This window comes from Elephas maximus, chromosome X (genome assembly GCF_024166365.1).
Source record: "Elephas maximus indicus isolate mEleMax1 chromosome X, mEleMax1 primary haplotype, whole genome shotgun sequence".
Taxonomy (NCBI): domain Eukaryota; kingdom Metazoa; phylum Chordata; class Mammalia; order Proboscidea; family Elephantidae; genus Elephas; species Elephas maximus.
Genome location: NC_064846.1, coordinates 116,512,016 through 116,529,458, shown reverse-complemented (window position 1 = coordinate 116,529,458; position 17,443 = coordinate 116,512,016). Strand labels below are relative to the sequence as shown.

At 51.2% G+C, this 17,443-nt stretch overlaps 1 protein-coding gene and 1 non-coding gene across 4 annotated transcripts; both read right to left on the bottom strand.

Annotated features, from left to right (window-relative positions):
• Positions 1-6,601: 6,601 nt before the first annotated feature.
• Positions 6,602-14,192, bottom strand: LOC126068947 (melanoma-associated antigen D4-like). 3 transcript variants are annotated; one of them, XM_049871731.1, is made up of 14 exons: positions 14,086-14,192; positions 13,033-13,243; positions 11,949-12,779; positions 11,775-11,801; positions 11,437-11,640; positions 11,270-11,333; positions 10,969-11,048; positions 10,470-10,561; positions 9,802-9,881; positions 9,675-9,717; positions 9,152-9,214; positions 7,888-8,002; positions 7,117-7,547; positions 6,602-6,703 (listed from the first exon to the last, which is right to left on the bottom strand). In XM_049871731.1, exons 2-14 carry the CDS (start codon positions 13,219-13,221, stop codon positions 6,694-6,696), a joined length of 2,229 nt encoding a protein of 742 aa, XP_049727688.1. In that variant the 5' UTR covers positions 13,222-13,243; positions 14,086-14,192; the 3' UTR covers positions 6,602-6,693. The 3 variants fall into 3 exon arrangements, with proteins under 3 accessions (XP_049727688.1, XP_049727690.1, XP_049727689.1); XM_049871733.1 differs by having other exon boundaries at positions 7,297-7,547; XM_049871732.1 differs by lacking the exon at positions 11,775-11,801.
• Positions 8,404-8,532, bottom strand: LOC126069773 (small nucleolar RNA SNORA11). The gene has a single exon (XR_007516045.1). It is a non-coding gene; the product is annotated as a small nucleolar RNA SNORA11 (small nucleolar RNA).
• Positions 14,193-17,443: the final 3,251 nt, after the last annotated feature.

Sequence of the window (17,443 nt, the reverse complement as noted above, 5' to 3'; positions counted from 1 at the left end):
AACAAGAGAAGGCTCTGCATCAGGTTCAGGCTGCTGTACAAGCCAGTCTGCCACTTGGGCCATATGATCCAGCTGATCCAATGATGCTTGAAGTGGCAGTGGCAGATAGAGATGCTGTGTGGAGTCTTTGGCAGGCCCTATTGGTGAATCACAGGCAGGCCCTTAGGATTTTGGGTCAAAGCCTTGCCATCCTCTGCAGATAACTACTCTCCTTTAGAGTAACAGCTTTTGGCTTGTTACTGGGCCTTAAGAGAGACTGAACACTTAACCATGGAACATCAAGTTAGCATGTAGCCTGAACTGCCCATAATGAACTGGGTTTTGTCTGACCCACGGAGTCATAAAGTTGGACGTGCACAGCAGCACTTCATCATTAAATGGAAGTGGTATATAGGAGATAGGGCCAGAGCAGGACCTGAAGGCACAAGTAAGTTGATTGAAGAAGTGGCCCAAATGCCCATGATCTCCTCTCCTGTCATATTATGTTCCATCTCCCAGTCTGCACCTATGGCCCCATGGGGAGTTCCTTATGATCAGTTGACTGAAAAAGAGAAAACTCATGCCTGGTTTACAGATGGTTCAGCTCGATATGCAGGCACCACTGAAAAGTGGACAGCGACAGCACGACAGCCCCTTTCTGGGACCTCCCTGAAGGACAGTGGGGAAGAGAATTCCTCCCAATGGGAAGAACTTCGAGCAATGCACCTGGTTGTTCACTTTGCTTGGAAGGAGAAATGGCCAGATGTACTGCTGTATACTGATTCATGGACTGTGGCCAATGGTTTGGCTTGATAGTCAGGGACTTGGAAGGAACATGATTGGAAAATTGGAGACAAGGATTTATATAGGAGAGATATGTGGATATAATGTGGATATACCTCTCTGAATGGGCCAAAGAAGTGAAGATATTTGTGTCTAATGTGAATGCTCACCAAAGGGTGGCCTCAGCAGCCGATGATTTTAACAATAAAGTAGATAGGCTGACTCGTTCTGTGGAAATCAGTCATCTTTTTTCCCCAGGTACTCTGTCATTACTCAATGGACTCATCAACAAAGTGGCCATAGTGGCAAGGATGGAGGTTATGCATGGGCCCAGCAACATGGGCTTCCGCTCACCAAGGCTGACTTCATTACAGCCACTGCTGAGTGCCCAATCTGCCAGCAATAGAGACCAACACTGAGTCCCCAATACAGCACCATCCTTCGAGGTGATCAGCCTGCAATCTGGTGGCAAGTTAATTATATTGGACCACATCCATTATGGAAAGGGCAGTGTTTTGTCCTTACTGGAATAGACACTTACTCTGGATACAGATTTGCCTTCCCTGCATGCAATGCATCTGCCAAAACTACCCTCTGTGGACTTACAGAATGCCTTATTCACCATCATGGTATCCCACAGAGCATTGCCTCAGATCAAGGGAGTCACTTCAGAGCAAATGAAGTGCGGCAGTGGGCCCATGCTCATGGAATTCACTAGTCTTACCATGTTCCCCACCATCCTGAAGCAGCTGGCTCGATAAAACCATGGAATGGCCTCCTAAAGACACAATTACAACCCCTTCTAGGTGGCAATACCTTGCAAGGTTGGGACAATGTTCTCCAGGAAGCTGTATATGCTCTAAACCAGCATCCAATATATGGTGCTGTATTCCCCGTAGCCAGGATTCATGGGTCCAAGAACCAAGGGGTAGAAATGGGAGTGGCACCACTCATTATTACCCCTAGTGACCCGCTTGCAAGATTTTTGCTTCCCATCCCCACAACCTTATGCCCTGCAGGTCTGGAGGTCTTAGTTCCAAAGGGAAGAATGTTTCCACCTGGAGACACATCACTGAGTCCTTTGAACTGGAAGATAAGAATGCCTCCTGCCCACTTTGGGCTCCTTATGCCTCTGGATCAACAGGCAAAGAAGGGAGTTACCATACCATCTGGTGTGATTGATCCTGATTACCAAGAGGAAATAGCATTGATATTACATAATGGAGGTAAAGAAGAGAATATCTGGAACACAGGAGCTCCCTTAGTGCGTCTCTTAGTACTTCCATGCCTTGTGATTAAAGTCAATGGAAACCTACAGCAACCCAATTTTGACATAAATAGTAATGGCCCAGACCCTTCAGGAATGAAGGTTTGGGTCACCCAACCAGGCAAAGAACCACAACCAGGTGAGGTGCTTGCTAAGGGCAAAGGGAACACAGAATGGGTGGTGGAAGAAGGTAGTTCTAAATACCAGTTATGGCCATGTGACCAGTTGCAGAAGCAAAGACTGTAATTGTTATGAGTATTTCTGCATTGTATGTATGCATGAAATATTTTTGTTTTCTTTACTTATTAAAGATAAGATGTAAATGGGGCTAGTACTTTTTTGGTTGTACGCATGTTAGTTATAGAATGTTAGGCCACGTATGACTTCATAATTGTCTTCATTCCAAGATTATGTATAGTTTAAGGAGATGTGTACATGTGTCAAGTTGACAAGAGATGGGCTGTTATGGTTAACATTGTGTGTCAAATTGTTTGGGCCATGATTCTCAGTGTTTATATGTGATCACTCCCAGGATGGAATCTACTCTGAGTAACCAATCATTTTAAAGCAATTTTCCTTGGAGGTGTGGCCTGCATCCAAATACAAGCAGACGTTTTGGCTTTTTGCTGGCTCTGGATACTGTGGCTGCCTCCTGATCCTCTGACCCCCAGTTCTTGGGACTTGAGCTATCAGTTTATCTGCCTATATTGGGCTCTCCAGCCTGCAGCTACATGAATCAGGAGAAGCCTTGCGGTCTTGCCTGCCAATATTAGGATTCATTGATATTCACAGCCTGTGATCACAAGCTCTGCTTTCTGACCTGCAGATTTTCACGAGCAATGTGAATCAGGAGAAGCCTCTATCCTAATCCACAGACTTGGGATGTGCCAGCTTCTACAACCATGTGAACAGTTTCTTTGATATAAATCTCTCTCTACATATATTTATATGCTTCACTGATTTTGCTTCTCTAGAGAACTCAGCCTAAGACACCGTGTAATGAGGAGTCATCCAGAATTGGAACCCAGGGAGCTTGAGAACCTGACATTGGACAAGGCATTTCCTCTGCATAGTCCTCAATCTCCTCACTGGCAAAAGGTGATGAAGGTTAAGTGGGGGTTCTTGGGCTGCTAGATATCTGATACTGTTCGCATCTCTACTGTTTGATGCTATCTTTTCTGATTGTGAGGCGGGCAGTCTAATCCCATTGTCCAGATGAGGAAATGGAGAGTCAGAGATGAAGTGACTTCCCCAAAGTCACAGGGCTTAAGGTGGCAGGGTTAGGAGCTCATCCCAGGTGCATTTCGAAGGCCCTGCCCTCTCAGACGTGTGGCGTATGAGAGGGCATGTACACCTCCTACGTGTGCACAGCTTTCTCCACTCCCACTTCACATCTGCTTTCATACACAGGGCTTCTCACAATTGCCTGGGGAGCTGGGCAGGTCAGGCCAGATGTTCTCACGTCCATTTCTCAGGTGAGTAAACTGAGGCTCAGAAAGATGATGTGACTAAGACTGCAGCCCCACAGAACCTAGGAGAGGTGAGCGAGGGGGACACTGAGGGCCAGAAAGAGAAAAGGCTGAGTCAAGGCCACTTGATGAGGCAGTGGTAGAGCTGGATCTGAGACATCAGGCACTTCGCTTCCCTCCTCTGAGTCTGTTTGCTCATCTGTACTATGCGAAACTGTAACCTCCAAAGAGAAGAGCATGCTGAGAATGGAATGAGAGAGTGCACATAAAGTGCTCAGGATATGGTGGTAATCGTGATGAAGATGAGAGGGAGAAGGAGGGTGGCTGCCCTGGGATATGCATAACCTGCTGTCTCAGGAGGCTAGGAGGGGGACACTGAGGGCCAAAGAGAGAAAAGACTTGTTGAGGCAGCAATAGAGCTGGGTCTGAGACCTCAGGCATGTCGTTTCCCTCCTCCGAGTCTGTTTCCTCATCTGTACAACTGGGAACAGTAACGCCTGAAGAGTATCCATGAGGATGGAATGAGAGAGTGCACATAAAGTGCTCGGGGCATGACAGTGATAGTGATGAAGAAGAGGGGGAGAAGGAGGGTGGCTTCCGTGGGATATGCCTAATCTGATGTTTCAGAGGGCTGGGAGGGCCTCCGGTGGCAGATCAAGGAGAACCCTCAGGACAAGGAAGCCAGGAGGAGTGGAGTTCCTGCTGAATGAAGGCAGACAGGGAGCAGCATGTGCAGTGTGGATGTGTGGGTGTCAGTGAAGAGTGATGAGCAGGTGGGTGTGTAGCCCACACAACACCACGAGCCCTTCAAGGGCAGTGGCAGCAGACTGCAGTGGGCAGAGCATATGTTTTGGCCTCAGAGAGTCCTGGGGTCGAGTCCCACCTCTGCCACTTCATGGCTATGTGACTTTAGGCAAGTGTCTTCCCACTTGAGGCTTCAGTTTCCTCATCCATGAAATGGGTCTAATCCTCCCCTCCTCTCAGGGCTGCCTATGAGGAGTCAGAGAGAGCAGCCTGGGCTGGGGAGAAACCTGTGGGAGCTTTCAAGGGCCAGGCAGTCTCAGCCTCGGGCTCTTGCACATACTAGGGTCTCAGGAAACACTTGCTAAGATGAATTATAGACCTTTGAGATGGGGGCACCTGTGGAAGTCCCAAGGCCGGGGACAGGAGGGAGGCCTTCCTTGGTCTCCTGTTTGCCATTAGTGAGGAGGTAGACCTGTCACTGAGGTGGCCAGCCTGGCCCTCCTGTGGGACTGACTGCATTTCCCAGGGCCCTCCTCCCTCCCTGCTCCTGAGGCCACCTCTCTGCTCTCTCCCTCCCTGCCCAACCTGATCTCAGCACTGTCCCCTACAGAGTATGGGATCATGGGCCCATGGCCCAGTGAGGCAGACTTGGGGGACGGGGCCGGGTGGTGCAAGCCTGGAGGAGCCTGGGAGGTGGGGTCTTCCTCTAGGGCTGTCCTTCTCTGAGGGCTGCTCTCTTGTCCTTTCCAGATGAGCTGCTGTAACTCAAGTGCCCTCTGCACACAGTGCTCAAACTCACACCTGTGTCTTATGGTGAGTGCTCTGCCTCATCCAAGGAAAGGCATGTGTCTACTGTGCACAACAGTGTCCTGAGAGGGACCCAGGATGAGGGTACCAGCCATGTTATGTGCAATTCCTCACCCCCAGGAGGAGGTCCCAGGCATCCTCCACCTCTCCCACAGTCCCAGGCATAACCCTGGAAACGTTAAGGTAAGAAGACTCGATTTCTGTCAAAATCACAAAATGTCAGTGTGGCCAAGTAGACCCAGCATCCAGAAAGGTGAAAAACACAGTGCTGGCCAACAAGGTGGAGGCCCACCACAAGCCTGTCTGAAGGGGTGGGGTCAGGACAGGGCCAGCTTCCTGGGTATGCAACCTGTGCAGTCGAACAGATCCTTGTGCTTAGAAGGGCCCTACACTTGGTTTAATGCTCTGCTGTCCCCGTCTTGAAATTCTTAATAATTTTTGAGCAAGGGACCCAGGTTTTCATTTTGCACTGGGCCTTACAAATTACGTAGCTGGTCCTGGGTCGGGATCCAGGTCTGGCTGAGAGAGGACCCTCTTCTAGGGGAAAAGAAGCGAGCAGCAGGCACTCTCACACTGCTGTCTCCCTCTTTTTAATGCAGGGCCCTGTCCTCCTAAGCTCTGGACATCACTGGGGGACCCAGGAAAGCCCTGGACACTGTCCCTGCCCACTGCTGAGCCCTTCCCAGGAGTCCATACTATCTCTGCCCTCACTCTCTTCCACCTGAAGGAGTTGTAGCCCTGTCCCACCTCCTCCAGGTATCACCCAGCCCATGAAGGCACCAGGACCAATGCCTGGCCTTGGTGTGGGGGAGGGGGAGAATGCTGCTTCCATGGAAGAAGACCACAGAAGTCTTGGTTCACAGTTACAAGCATTGGGCTGTCTAGCACTGCCTGGAGCTTTGTTTTTCTTAAATTCTTCTCTTAGCAATAATGGCTCCTCCTCCTCCTCCTTGCTGGAGGGGTGAAAATGTCATTGTGAGTCCTGCCTATTGTCCTTAAGCCAGGTCACAGTGATGAGGTCTTGAAACCCTGTGGATGATGAGGGAACAGTTCCAGGACAGCACCTCTAAAGACAAGGGAGCAAGAGGTGGGTCCTGGTGAGTGCCTATGGACTCTCTTTCCTTGCTGGGAGGGACAGTTGGCACCAGCCCACAGTCCTCCACTCCATCCCTTCCCCTGCTCCCCTGCTGGAGTCTACCTGGGGCTGCTGAGCAATGCTTGTAATACATCACACAACTATGTGGACTGGGGCCTCTGTAAACTCATGGTATCCACACTCAGCTGGAACCTCAACACCTCCCAGAATCCTACCCATGCCTACCCACCTTTTAGGCAGAGGCGGGGCCCACCTACACCAGACAGCCCAAAGAAGGTTCCTCCCTAAGAGCCCAACCACATGGCAGTTCTAGCAACACGTGCACACGAAAAGGCGGAAACGTCCAAATTAATTTTGTAATTTTAATGTAACACTGATACCAAAAACATGAAAGCACAAGAAAAAGCAAGCAACAAAGGCAGAAAAAGCAAAGAAAGCTTCATCTTGCATGTCATCTTCAATCGACAGGTAGAAGCTGCCACGAGTGCTAGGTTAAGAAGGAATCTGAGGAGGCACTCTGGTTTGGAGAGTAAGATTGCTACAGTTCATCAGCGGTGTCTGTAAACACAAGAAACAAAAGTGAAAACATAATTTGAAATACATTAAACAGTGAAGGATATATACAACAAAAACAGTGTTTTTCTATTCTTCATCATTCTCCTACCCCAGGCTTCCCTCTGACATCTCACAGCTCCTCTGCACACCCTCCTCAGAGTCTACTTGAAACCAAAAAACAAACCAAGCCCACTGCCATTGAGTCGATTCTGACTCATAGCGACCCTGTAGGACCGAGTAGCACTGACCCCATTGCGTTTCCAAGGCTGTAAACTTCACGGGAGCAGACTGCCACATCTTTCTCCCACAGAGCGGCTGGTGGGTTTGAACCACCGATCTTTTGGTTAGCAGCCAAGTGCTTAACTACTGCACCACCAAGGCTCCGTAGAGTCTAATTTATCAAGTGAAAATCTTACTGAATCCAGGAGAAGAAGTTGGCACCGGCTCTGGCGGCATTTCTGGTCCGGATGGTAGAGCTAGTGCTAGGGCCATCTAGGATGCTGGTGCTGGCCCCACCATTGGTGCCACTGCTGACACCAGCTCTCCATGTGGCTCTCCTATTGGCACGGTTACTATTCAGAAGGTACTGATGGTACCTGGCCCAGAAAGCAAACGGTATCCTGGCCCAGGCATCGCCAAAATCTCCATCCTCATCCCAGGTCAGGAGCTCCACCTGTATGTCATCCCAGCTCCACCGTCCAATCAGAGCTTCATCCCCGATATTCATCTGGGCCCTCATCTGTGCCCTGGCATGTTCCTCAGCCATATCCACATCCATAGTTTTGAAAGCATCATCCACAGCCTCCAAGAAATGAGCCTTCCATTCCCTGGGGTCTCGGTTCTGATTCTGAGATGCAATAAGAGCAACCATAACCACAGAGCTACCACACATTCATTGAGCACCCGCTTCCTGCTATGCAGCCTATTAAGCACTTTGCTTTGGAAGATAAAAAATAAAGGTTACTGGCATCAGGCTTCTATAATAGGTGCCAGGCCCGGGATTTCACCCCGTCCCTCACACTGACTACTTCTGTGACCTTGTATAAGTTACTTAGAAACCTTTCTGAGCCTCTGTATCCTCACTGGAAACAGAAGGTGACAAGGAGGCTGTTGACCGATTAACAAACAAGCAAGGTATGGAATGTGCCTATGCCAGTGCATGGCACCTAACAGAGCCTCTCCGTTACCTGCGCGATGAATCTCAGGACCCTCATCTTGCTGGTCTCATGGCGGGCTCGCAGGCCCCAGAGGAATTCATACTCAGGTGGGCTGCTATTTGGGATCTTTTTGTACTCCAGGTACCTTAGTGAGAGAGGAAAAGAAATTTTTGCTTCTAACCAAGCAGATCTGTTTTTCATCTAATGGGTTCCAGGTGGCACCTCCTCAAGCCTAACGCTACAGCTCAGCTCCTGGAAGGGGATTTCTCCACACCCAAACTCACTCCCAGGGTTTTTGCCTCTGATATTGAGGCCTTCAGAACCCTGGTGGCACAGTGCTTAAAAGCTCGGCTGCTAACCGGAAGGGCGGCTGTTCAAATCCACCAGCCACTCCTTGTAAACCCCGTGGGGCAGTTCTACTCTGTCCTATACGGTTGCTATGAGTTGGAATCGACTCGACGGCAACGGGTTTGGTTTTGGTGTTGAAGCCCTCAAAGCCTTATGTCTTTGGTCCTACCCAGAAGCAACTGGAGGTGCAGGGGAGGTACGTGTAGGGCATTTGTTCATCGGAAGGCCGCAAGTTGTGGGCCCCTTGTCACAATGAACCCGAATTCCTGTTGGGTGTTTTGTACACAGAGGGGCCATTCTTCAGGCTCCCTGCTCTGAGCACACCTCACTGCAAGGGTCTCGTCTGAGACCTGGCCAAGCCCTACAAAGTTCCGCCATAGAAGACAACTGTAAAGGGAAGACACAGACAACCGAGAGTGGCGTACTCCATGCACACTCTGTATTATGCTCCTGACAGAGTGCGCACGAGCAGGTCCTCGTATGGGAGTGTGTGTGTGTCTGTGTGTCTGTGTGTGTCTGTGTGGTATGTGTGCCTGTTTGGGGGTACACACGTTTCCCAAGAACCAAGGATGGGGTGGGCCCTGGCCAGAAAGTCAGGAGAACTGTGCTCCAGGCCTGAATGGCCCCATTACCAGCTCTGGGCCATGCCCAGAGTCTTCTCCCCAGGTTCCTTAGATGTGAAATGGGGGAATTCTCATAACAGCCAGTAGGGCAGGCGCTAAATGAGAAGGCGGTTGTAACACAGCCTGCGCCGTGTTCTCAATGTGTGTTCCCTTTCCCCGACATTGCCCTGGAATTCTTCTATCCACAACTCACATACTCTCATCCACTTTCAATATATCAAGGCACCCGTTCCTCTAGTGCTAGATATGGGGTGGGGAAGGGCTTTCTGAGCCAGACCAACACACAAAGGAGCACATGAGTGTGACACGAAGTTAACACTTACTTCTGCTTCACAAAGTCATCTGTAAGGAGCTTCCTCAGATCGCCAAGGAATGGGTGCCTCACCCTGACGGCAAGAAAAAGAACCTACGGTTAGAGGTAGTAAAAGAAATAAAAAAAGAAATAGTAGCAGTGTCCAAATTTGGGCAGGAGCACTCCCTAACAAGATTGAGAGCTTCCCTGCCCAGGGGGCTTCCCCGTGGAGGCCTGGGCATGCAGCAGAGGCCAGACAGCCACTTGTCAGAGACGCCCTATGTAGGGGATCAAAAAAAAAAAAAGGATCAAAGGCGCCCCTAATTCTGACCGTCTACCTTAGACGTTGTCTGGGGACAGACAGGGGACCGAGAACAGAGAGGAGGCTGAGAGTTCAGGACTGTTTTGCCATCCACCTTGGTGAGATCCTTTGCTCTCTACTGGACCAGGACACCCCACTCCCCTGCACCAGACCACCACGCTATTGAAATCCTGGGATCTCTTTTGCCAAGGGACAACACTGAGAGGTAGGAGCTGAGAGAGGCCAATCATACCCGGGGTGCAGTCCCATCTTGCGTAGTGCCTCCCAGAGGACAGCTGCAAGGGGAGACATAGCACAGGAATTCAGCACACGAAAATGACACTGTGGGCGGTCCCCCAGCCACAGGTCCAGCCACTCACCCTCGCTAGCACGGTTGCCATTCATGAAGATGACGCCCAGAATCACCAAGACGAGACTCAACCTGGGAGTGTCCTTGGTCCTAAAGGTGTAGAAAGAGGAATCCTCTCCAGCAGCCATTTGCACAAGAGACTACAGCCGGCTCACCCAACTAGCCTCTCCCAGATTTCTCAGCTAGAGGGAAATTCTTCCCAGCACTTGATCCTGGCAGACAAATCATTCCTCCGCCTGACACTTAATCACTTCATCCATACAATGTGTATACTAATACTTTGCTTCCAGGGTTCTACAGAGGGCAGGGGCAGTCACAGAGCAAATTCTGGCAAAGGTGTATTCAGAGGCAAAGCCGAACTTCTCCTGCCCACCGGGCCTCAGAATCTACCCTCAACAGGAAGCTCTCCAGTGAGGACCACCCAGCCAAACCCTACTGCTCAGCAGGGAGAGGCAAGCAACGACAGGCCGGATTTCCTGGGAAGCTTCAGGAGGTAGGGAGCAAAACCCTGACCACAGCTACTATACGTTTCACCCAGTCATCACTGGGCACCACTACCTGTGTGTAGGAGCTGTGCTAGGAACGTAAGCCCTGTTTTCCTGTTCCTCTGAGAGCATGTGGGGGGCTGGGCAGGAAAGGGGCGCCACCAAGGAAGGCCACAGCCCTTCCCTTTCTTACTTCCCAAGAAGGCGAGCTGAAGAGTCCTGTGTGCAGACAAGAATATACAGGTGTTCTTCCTTGTCAATTTCCTTGAGGTGGATCCCAAATTTCTACATGGGGGAGAAAACAAAGCGTGAGATGAAAAATCCAGCCTGGGCTTCCTGCAGGCAGCCACTTGATTCCATGTTAGAACTTTTCCTGAGCACAGAACCCCAACTTGTGAGAGAGGGTGGAAGAAGAGAGGACATGGAGGACCTGGCTCCATGGCAGCTCTGATACTGCCCAAGGAGATGAGACTAACTTCTCAAGACAATGAGACACTCAGAGAGAATGAGAGAGGGGAACTGAGGGAAGGACATATGCCCCAAACTGCCAGTGTAATGGAAGCTCAAAGGTGGAGAGGTTAGGGAAGGCTTCTGGAGCAGGCAGTACTGAAGTTGGGCCTAAAAGGGCTGCAGAGTTCAAGGCTTCCCCACTGCTCTTATTCCACAGAGCAGCCCCGCACCCCTGTACCCACCTTTTCCAGAGTGTATGTTGCTCTTTCAATGATCTCTGGGAAATGTTCGTCGTATTCTCGGATGACATCCTTCAGCATGTCTGCAGGAGGGGAGAGTTGGGGAGAGCTCCTGGGCTGAGCAGGGGCCACAGAGCTGCAGCTCCATGGCCAGCCCTGCTGAGGGTAGCACAGCCAGGGTCCTGTGCTGTAGAAATGAAGGAGCCAGCCATGGCCTGATGGGGTGGTGGCATATGAACAAAAGGACGCCCAGAGGTGAGGGTGGGGGAAGGGCAGAGCTCAGGGAAGGGCACAGGTTGCCTACCTGAGCGCTTAATGGGGATCTTCTTGTAGTCCTTAATCATCAGGTACTTCACCAACTTATTTGCCTGGAGAAGGAGGAACACACGGGGAGATCAACGCCTGAGTGACTGCAGAGAACTGGCCGGTGAGGGAGAAGAAGAGGGAGACGGGGGAGGGCGGGCTTCTTACCCTCTCTTGCAGAAGGACCACATTGCGGGGTGGCAAGCACAGTACGTGCCTTGAGGGTATCTGGGACCTCAGGGTCATCGGGGGCCGAGGGGCCATCGGAGTCCTTGCCGTCAATGGGGGTTGCGATGCTCTCCAGGTCGGTGGGACTGTAGGAGGCTCTCTCTCCTCCTCGCTGCTCTCATATTCATCATCCAGGTGCTTGGACTGTGTCATTAGAGGAGAGACCCAGGGTTACCAGGCTCCCCGTGCAAAAGTGTCTGGCACACACCTTACCCACAGCAGGTACTTGGTAAATGACATGTGTTGAGTGCTTACTACGTGCCAGGCCCCGAACTAACCTCTTCTTCCACTAGTCTGTGTGCTCCCTGAAGACAAGAACTTTGTGGAGTAAAAACAATACTCGGCCCACTTGTGTTGGCGAAACATGGACAGGCTGAGAGAAAGGGAGAGGAAAGGGGAGGGGAGGGGAAGGAAGGGAGTGAGGGCGTGTGGAAATGGCAGGGAGATCTCACCTTCTTCGTCCTCTTGCCTCCCATCCTGGCCCGGAGCTCAGCACTGTGCTGAACAGTGGCAGCTGCACCCTCAGGCTCAGGGATGCTTGTGGCCATCTTGGCCTCGGCAGCAGTCACTGCCACAACATTCTGAGGCTCCACCCACCGAGTCTTGGCCAGAGCCTTCCCAGACTTGGTTGTCTTGGGCTGGGTGGCTGCCACCTCCTTGGCAGATGCTGCCTGGTGCACACGAGAGGCAGGACTGAGGCCATCCGTCACAGCCTCTTGGGCTGGGGTGGGTCTCTTAGGCCGTGGGAAGGCCATGCCACTGACACCTGCAGGCTGGGTGAAATCAAAGACATCGTTCTGACCTAGAAAGACAGTCTTGGGCCGGGTGGTATCCAGCTCACTGGCACGTGGAGCCTGAGAGAAAGCACTGGCAGTACTAGGGCCCTCAGTAGCAGCCTCCTGGGCCTGGGAGGCTGTCTGGGGCTCCGTGGAGGTTGCTGGAGCCCCAGGGGCAGTCATCTCACTGTTGACTGACATCTTGGAGGTCTGTGGAAAAGCAGGAGTTGTCCTAGGGGTGACTCCCTGAGCCTCGGCATATGTCATGGGCTCGGTATCGTCTCCTGAGGCCTGGTCTCTAGCCACTGGGTGGTTAGCGGCTGCCCTATTGTTGGAAGTGATATGGGCAGTGGCGGCAATGGCAGGAGTGGCCCAGTTGGAGGCGGCAGGGCGGGCTATGTTCGTAGCACGGGCGGCTGCCTCACTGGCAAGGGTTTCTGGATCCAGCTGCAATGCCTCCATCAGGGTCTGGGCCAGCACAGGGTTTTCCAGTTCCCAGGGCTCATTCTGCAAGGCCAGAGAGAAGGGTAGGGGAAAGCAGGCAACTCTGCACACGTGCATCATGCTTCCCCTGTGCTGGCCAGCCTCCTCCCAGCAGACAGCCCTTCCAAATCTCCCCACCCCCTCAAGCAGGAGAGGGCTTTGGGAAAGCTGGGTAATCCTTCCCCACTCAAACCTCCCTTCACCCACCCTCCTTCTCTCCTCCCCCGATTCACAGGGGAGAAGGTCCAGGGCAAGCAGGTGGCCAAAGGGGCCTCACCGACAGGATGCGAAAGCCTGCACCCAAGCTACCAAAGGCTCTGAGGATATGGATGTCAAAGCTGGTAAGGGTGCCGTAACCACCAAAAGCACCAAATTCTTCATAGTCGTTTCCTTCAATCATCTCTTCCTCCCCGACTCCCTGGCTACCCTCATCCATGTCTTCAACATTGTAGCCTTCTGATTCCATGCTGTAGCTCCCCTGGGCCGTGCTGTGGGACCCAAGCATAAGAGAGCTCAGCCTGAGAGGGAGGGTGAGGCAGCTTCATGGCTAGGGGGCAGGATTCATTGGGAGGCAGGATTTGGCGGGAGGTGGGGGGTGGCAATCACAAGGCTACTAGGCAGTACAAGGATGGGAGGGATCTACTGGGGTGGATTCTGTGAGGCATAGAGTCCTGGGAAAGGGATAGATGAGGGGAGTTTAGGATAGGCAGGATCCCCATCCTAGTGAGTAGGTTAGAAGAGGGGGCTGACTGAGGGCTTGGGTTGGAAGAATCCCAAAGGGGATGCATTGAGAGACGGAGAAACAAAGGGCTTGGATTTCAGGGTCTGAGCAGGGGACCAGGATGAAGGGGGAGCAGATGGGAGGGCTCAGGCAACAGGGACAGCAGAAGGCTCTGAAAAACTGAATCCGAGGACCCTGTCTGGCAACATCTGGGTGAGGGAAGTCAGCTGGTTCCGGTCTAGATTGTGCTTATACAGAAATGCTAGGAGTGGATGGGGTAGGGGTCTCGGACCTAGGTGAAGCTCGAATTGGAGCGCGGGAGGTCTCAAATCCAACGTACTCCAGGCTAGGGACAAGAGGTCAGCTAGGCTGAGGTTAACTAGAAGTGGCTGGGCGTGGGACCTCCCGACTAGGGAAGCTCATTTCAGGACACAAAGGTCTACTGAAGGGGGCTCCAATCTGGACGCCTGGTCGGGTGTGGGGAGAGCTCCTCAAGTCTAATGGGGTTCTGGCTCTGAGGGGTGGGGCTTTGCACAGATCCTAAGGGGTAGGGGAGGGTGTTGGGTGCCACTCGCCCTCTCCAGGTCCATTCTGGGGCTGGATTCCTACCTTCGCTAGGGCTCCAATGGCGTCGGTCCTCAGCACCAGTAACCCCGCAGCCGCGCCCTCTCTAGCTGCTGCCAGCACAGCAGCTCCAATCACCCCTTCGCTTTTCTCCTTGCAGCCCCCTCTATTAGAGAGCCTGCGCATGCGCAGCCCCATCCACCCGGCCGCTTTCCCGACAAAACCTCTTTTAACCAGGTCCACTGTGCGCATGCGATTCCCAGGGAGCCCGATGGGGTCGGGGAGGGTGGGAAGTGGCCGAGTCGGGTGGGGGGGAGCGCTCTTCTTTCCTCAGGTTCCCTTCACCTCTCCTCTGACCTTAGGTGGGTGGGCTCACTTACACCCTTTATGTCGCTCGTATCATCTACTATCAGTTTGAAGCCCTCCCCCTTTTGCACAATGCTTTTTAGTCTTGTCCTTCCCCCTTCCCCCAAATTTCTCCAGCCTGCTCCGGGATCCACTATGGCTCACTTCCCCCAGCATGATCCCTAGGTCGCAGTTAAAGAGATGTCTGTCTGGTTGTCTGACTGCAGCAATACAAATCCTCAGCCAAGGAGTCCAGAGAATGGGAATGGCTGGAGGATGGTGAGACTCTTTGTGTTCCTTTCCACTATCCATCTCTATGGAGCATCTGGAGGCATTTGCTTCCTCAGGTACCCTTTATGCAGCTTTTACATCACAACACAATCTGTGCTGGGGCTTGTTTTCCTCTCACAGCTGCCCTGGGAAGTGAATATCAGCATTGTTACCTGATTAGGGTCTGTGCCCTGGAGCAGTGGAGCCAATGAAACATACTCCAAGTCTGAAAGAGTGAGAAAGTTTATTCAGGAAATGCATACATTACCGGGAACCGGCAGCAACACGGCCTGTCTCTGTGGAGTCCCAAAGAGCACTTTTACATTAGAGCTTATATAGAATCTTAAAAGGGTTTCAAGTGTCTTTGTAGTCCCCTGCCAGACATTTCTTTATTAGGCTAAAGATATATACGTATCAGATACCTGGCCTCTGATTTTCCTGTGGGTGTCGAAGGCCACAGGTGGTTGGACATAACAAAAGGTTATCTGCATCAGTTTAAAACAAAGAACAAAGTCGTTAAAATTTGGTTAAAACAAGTCATTAACAGAGGTATGTGAAGGAGGAGGCAGGCAGAGCAAGGAGAAGAACTTATAGGTTCATTATGGCATTGGTTATGTCAAGCTCTCAGTTGCCCACTTTGAAAAAGGAGAAAACATGCTGGGGAATATTGGGGTCACAGCATCCCCATTTTACAGATCAGGAAGCTGAGCCAGAGACAAGGTAAATGAACTACACAAGGCCACAGAGCCAATAAACAGAAAATGCAAAAATTTGTGCCTGGGTTTTTCAGATTCCAAAGCCCACGTGCCACTAGTGCCGACCTGGGGACTGAGGCACCCTCCACTCTTTAGTTGGGGGTGACAGGGCCTGGGGACTGAGGCACCCTCTCCTCTTTAATTGGGGGTGACAGATCCCCCCAATATCTGTCCCCAAAAAACAAGCTTTGTGTTCCTGAAGGCCCAAGCTCATGCTCTGCCTTCAGGAGAATTCAGGTAGAGAACCCCAGCCCCACCCCCTGACTGCTCTTTGTGTGTCCATCCAGGTGTGGAAATTGCTCCAGTATCACTCTTCTTAGTTGTGAGTGGCATGAGCACGCTGTCCCAGAGGTCTCCCTAGTGCTCACTGGAGCAGCCATGACAATCAGGCACTTGTGTGTCTGAGCCATGGCAAGCCCTGGTTCAGAGTAAATGTTAGCTCTGGTTCCTTCTGGAGCTGGGGCCTGGGGCAGCTGTGGTCTCATGGAAGGAGGCTGGGCTGGGCTTCAGAATTCCTGGGGTGGAGTACCGGGCCTGTCTGTTACTGGCTGTGTGAGCCCGCTCAGGTTTCTCAACCTCTCTGAGCCCCAGTTTCTTAAAATGCAGAAATGGGAAGCACAAGGAACACTTACTGGGGTCCCACCCAAGGGAACACACATGCCACTGTGGTTGCCAGATCACTAAAAAACTCAAAAAGGCAGAAATTGATAGTCAGATGTGAGGTGTTCCTGACTCAAATTGAACATGCTCTTTTTAAAAAATCCATACTGTACTTTCATACTCATTTTTTATATCAGCCTCTGCCAGGAACCATATGTAGCAATGGAAACAATTGTTAAGGCCACAGCTCCTACTGTATAGTGACCAATATCAATTCTGCCTGGCCAGATGGTTGGCTTTCCCCATCCGTTTGGTACCAACCTCCCCTGTCAGCTGCCTGTGTCTCTTCAGCCCTTCCCCTGTAACCTGTCTTCTGTGAGACATGACCAGACCCTAGAAACAAAAGCCCTGACAAATCTCTATGTTAATAACTTGAAAATCTACAACACCAGTTCAACCTTCACCTTTGAGGTCCAAATCCATATGTTCACCTGCCTCTGTGATGTCTCCATTTGGATGTCTCAAGGGCTTCTTGTAGTTAGCTTGTCCACAATTGGCCGCTTGGTATTCCCACTCCTCCCACGCACTCAGACATTCACACTTCTCTCTCTCTCTTTCTCCCCTCTTCACGATCTCAGTAAATGGCACCACAATCCACAAAATATTCACTCCAGAAACTGGAAGTCATCTGCCACCACTCCCCCTTTCTCATGCACTGCATCCACAGGGGAAACCTCTAAAGATCTCCAGAGTGACCTCTCTGTTAGGCTCTCTCCTCTCCATTACTCCCAACAAATTCTCATCACATTGGTCTCTCTGAATTCTCAACTCCTTCACTCCCTGAGCAGCAACCTGGAAACTCTATGCAGGCAAGAAGCTCTATCCACGAGGCAATCAGAGGGTTCATCTCCTTAGTTTCCCTTCTCTCAGCAATTGCTGTCCTGTGTGGCTAGTGGTGCCATGCCTTAAAGCCACATATTTTTTAGTCCATAGTTGTTTAGACAGGAGAACAAATCTGGTTCTTGTTAATCCATCATGACTGGAAATAGAACTATCTTATTTCTTTTCTTTCTTTTTTTTAACTGAGCCTTATGCTTCTAAGATGTATCCATGGTGCTATACACAGACAACCCATGGTGTGTATCATGATGTTTTACCTATCTGCTCCATCAGAGGTGGACACTTTCCCCACCTATGGCAATAAATAGACATTTGAGGAAGGAAGTTTCATACCGTTTTTAGTGTCATATTTTAAAGAATATGGGGAAAATGTGGAGAGGAGTAAGTGTAGAAACACAAAAAGACCAGTTAGGAGGTTCTTTCTGCCATACTGGTTAGATACAATGCTAATCTGTACAAGGACAGGCAGGGAGATGGAGATGCTTCTCCATTTTTTCTTTGGCCATTACACTGCTTGCTCTCATTCTCTGGAT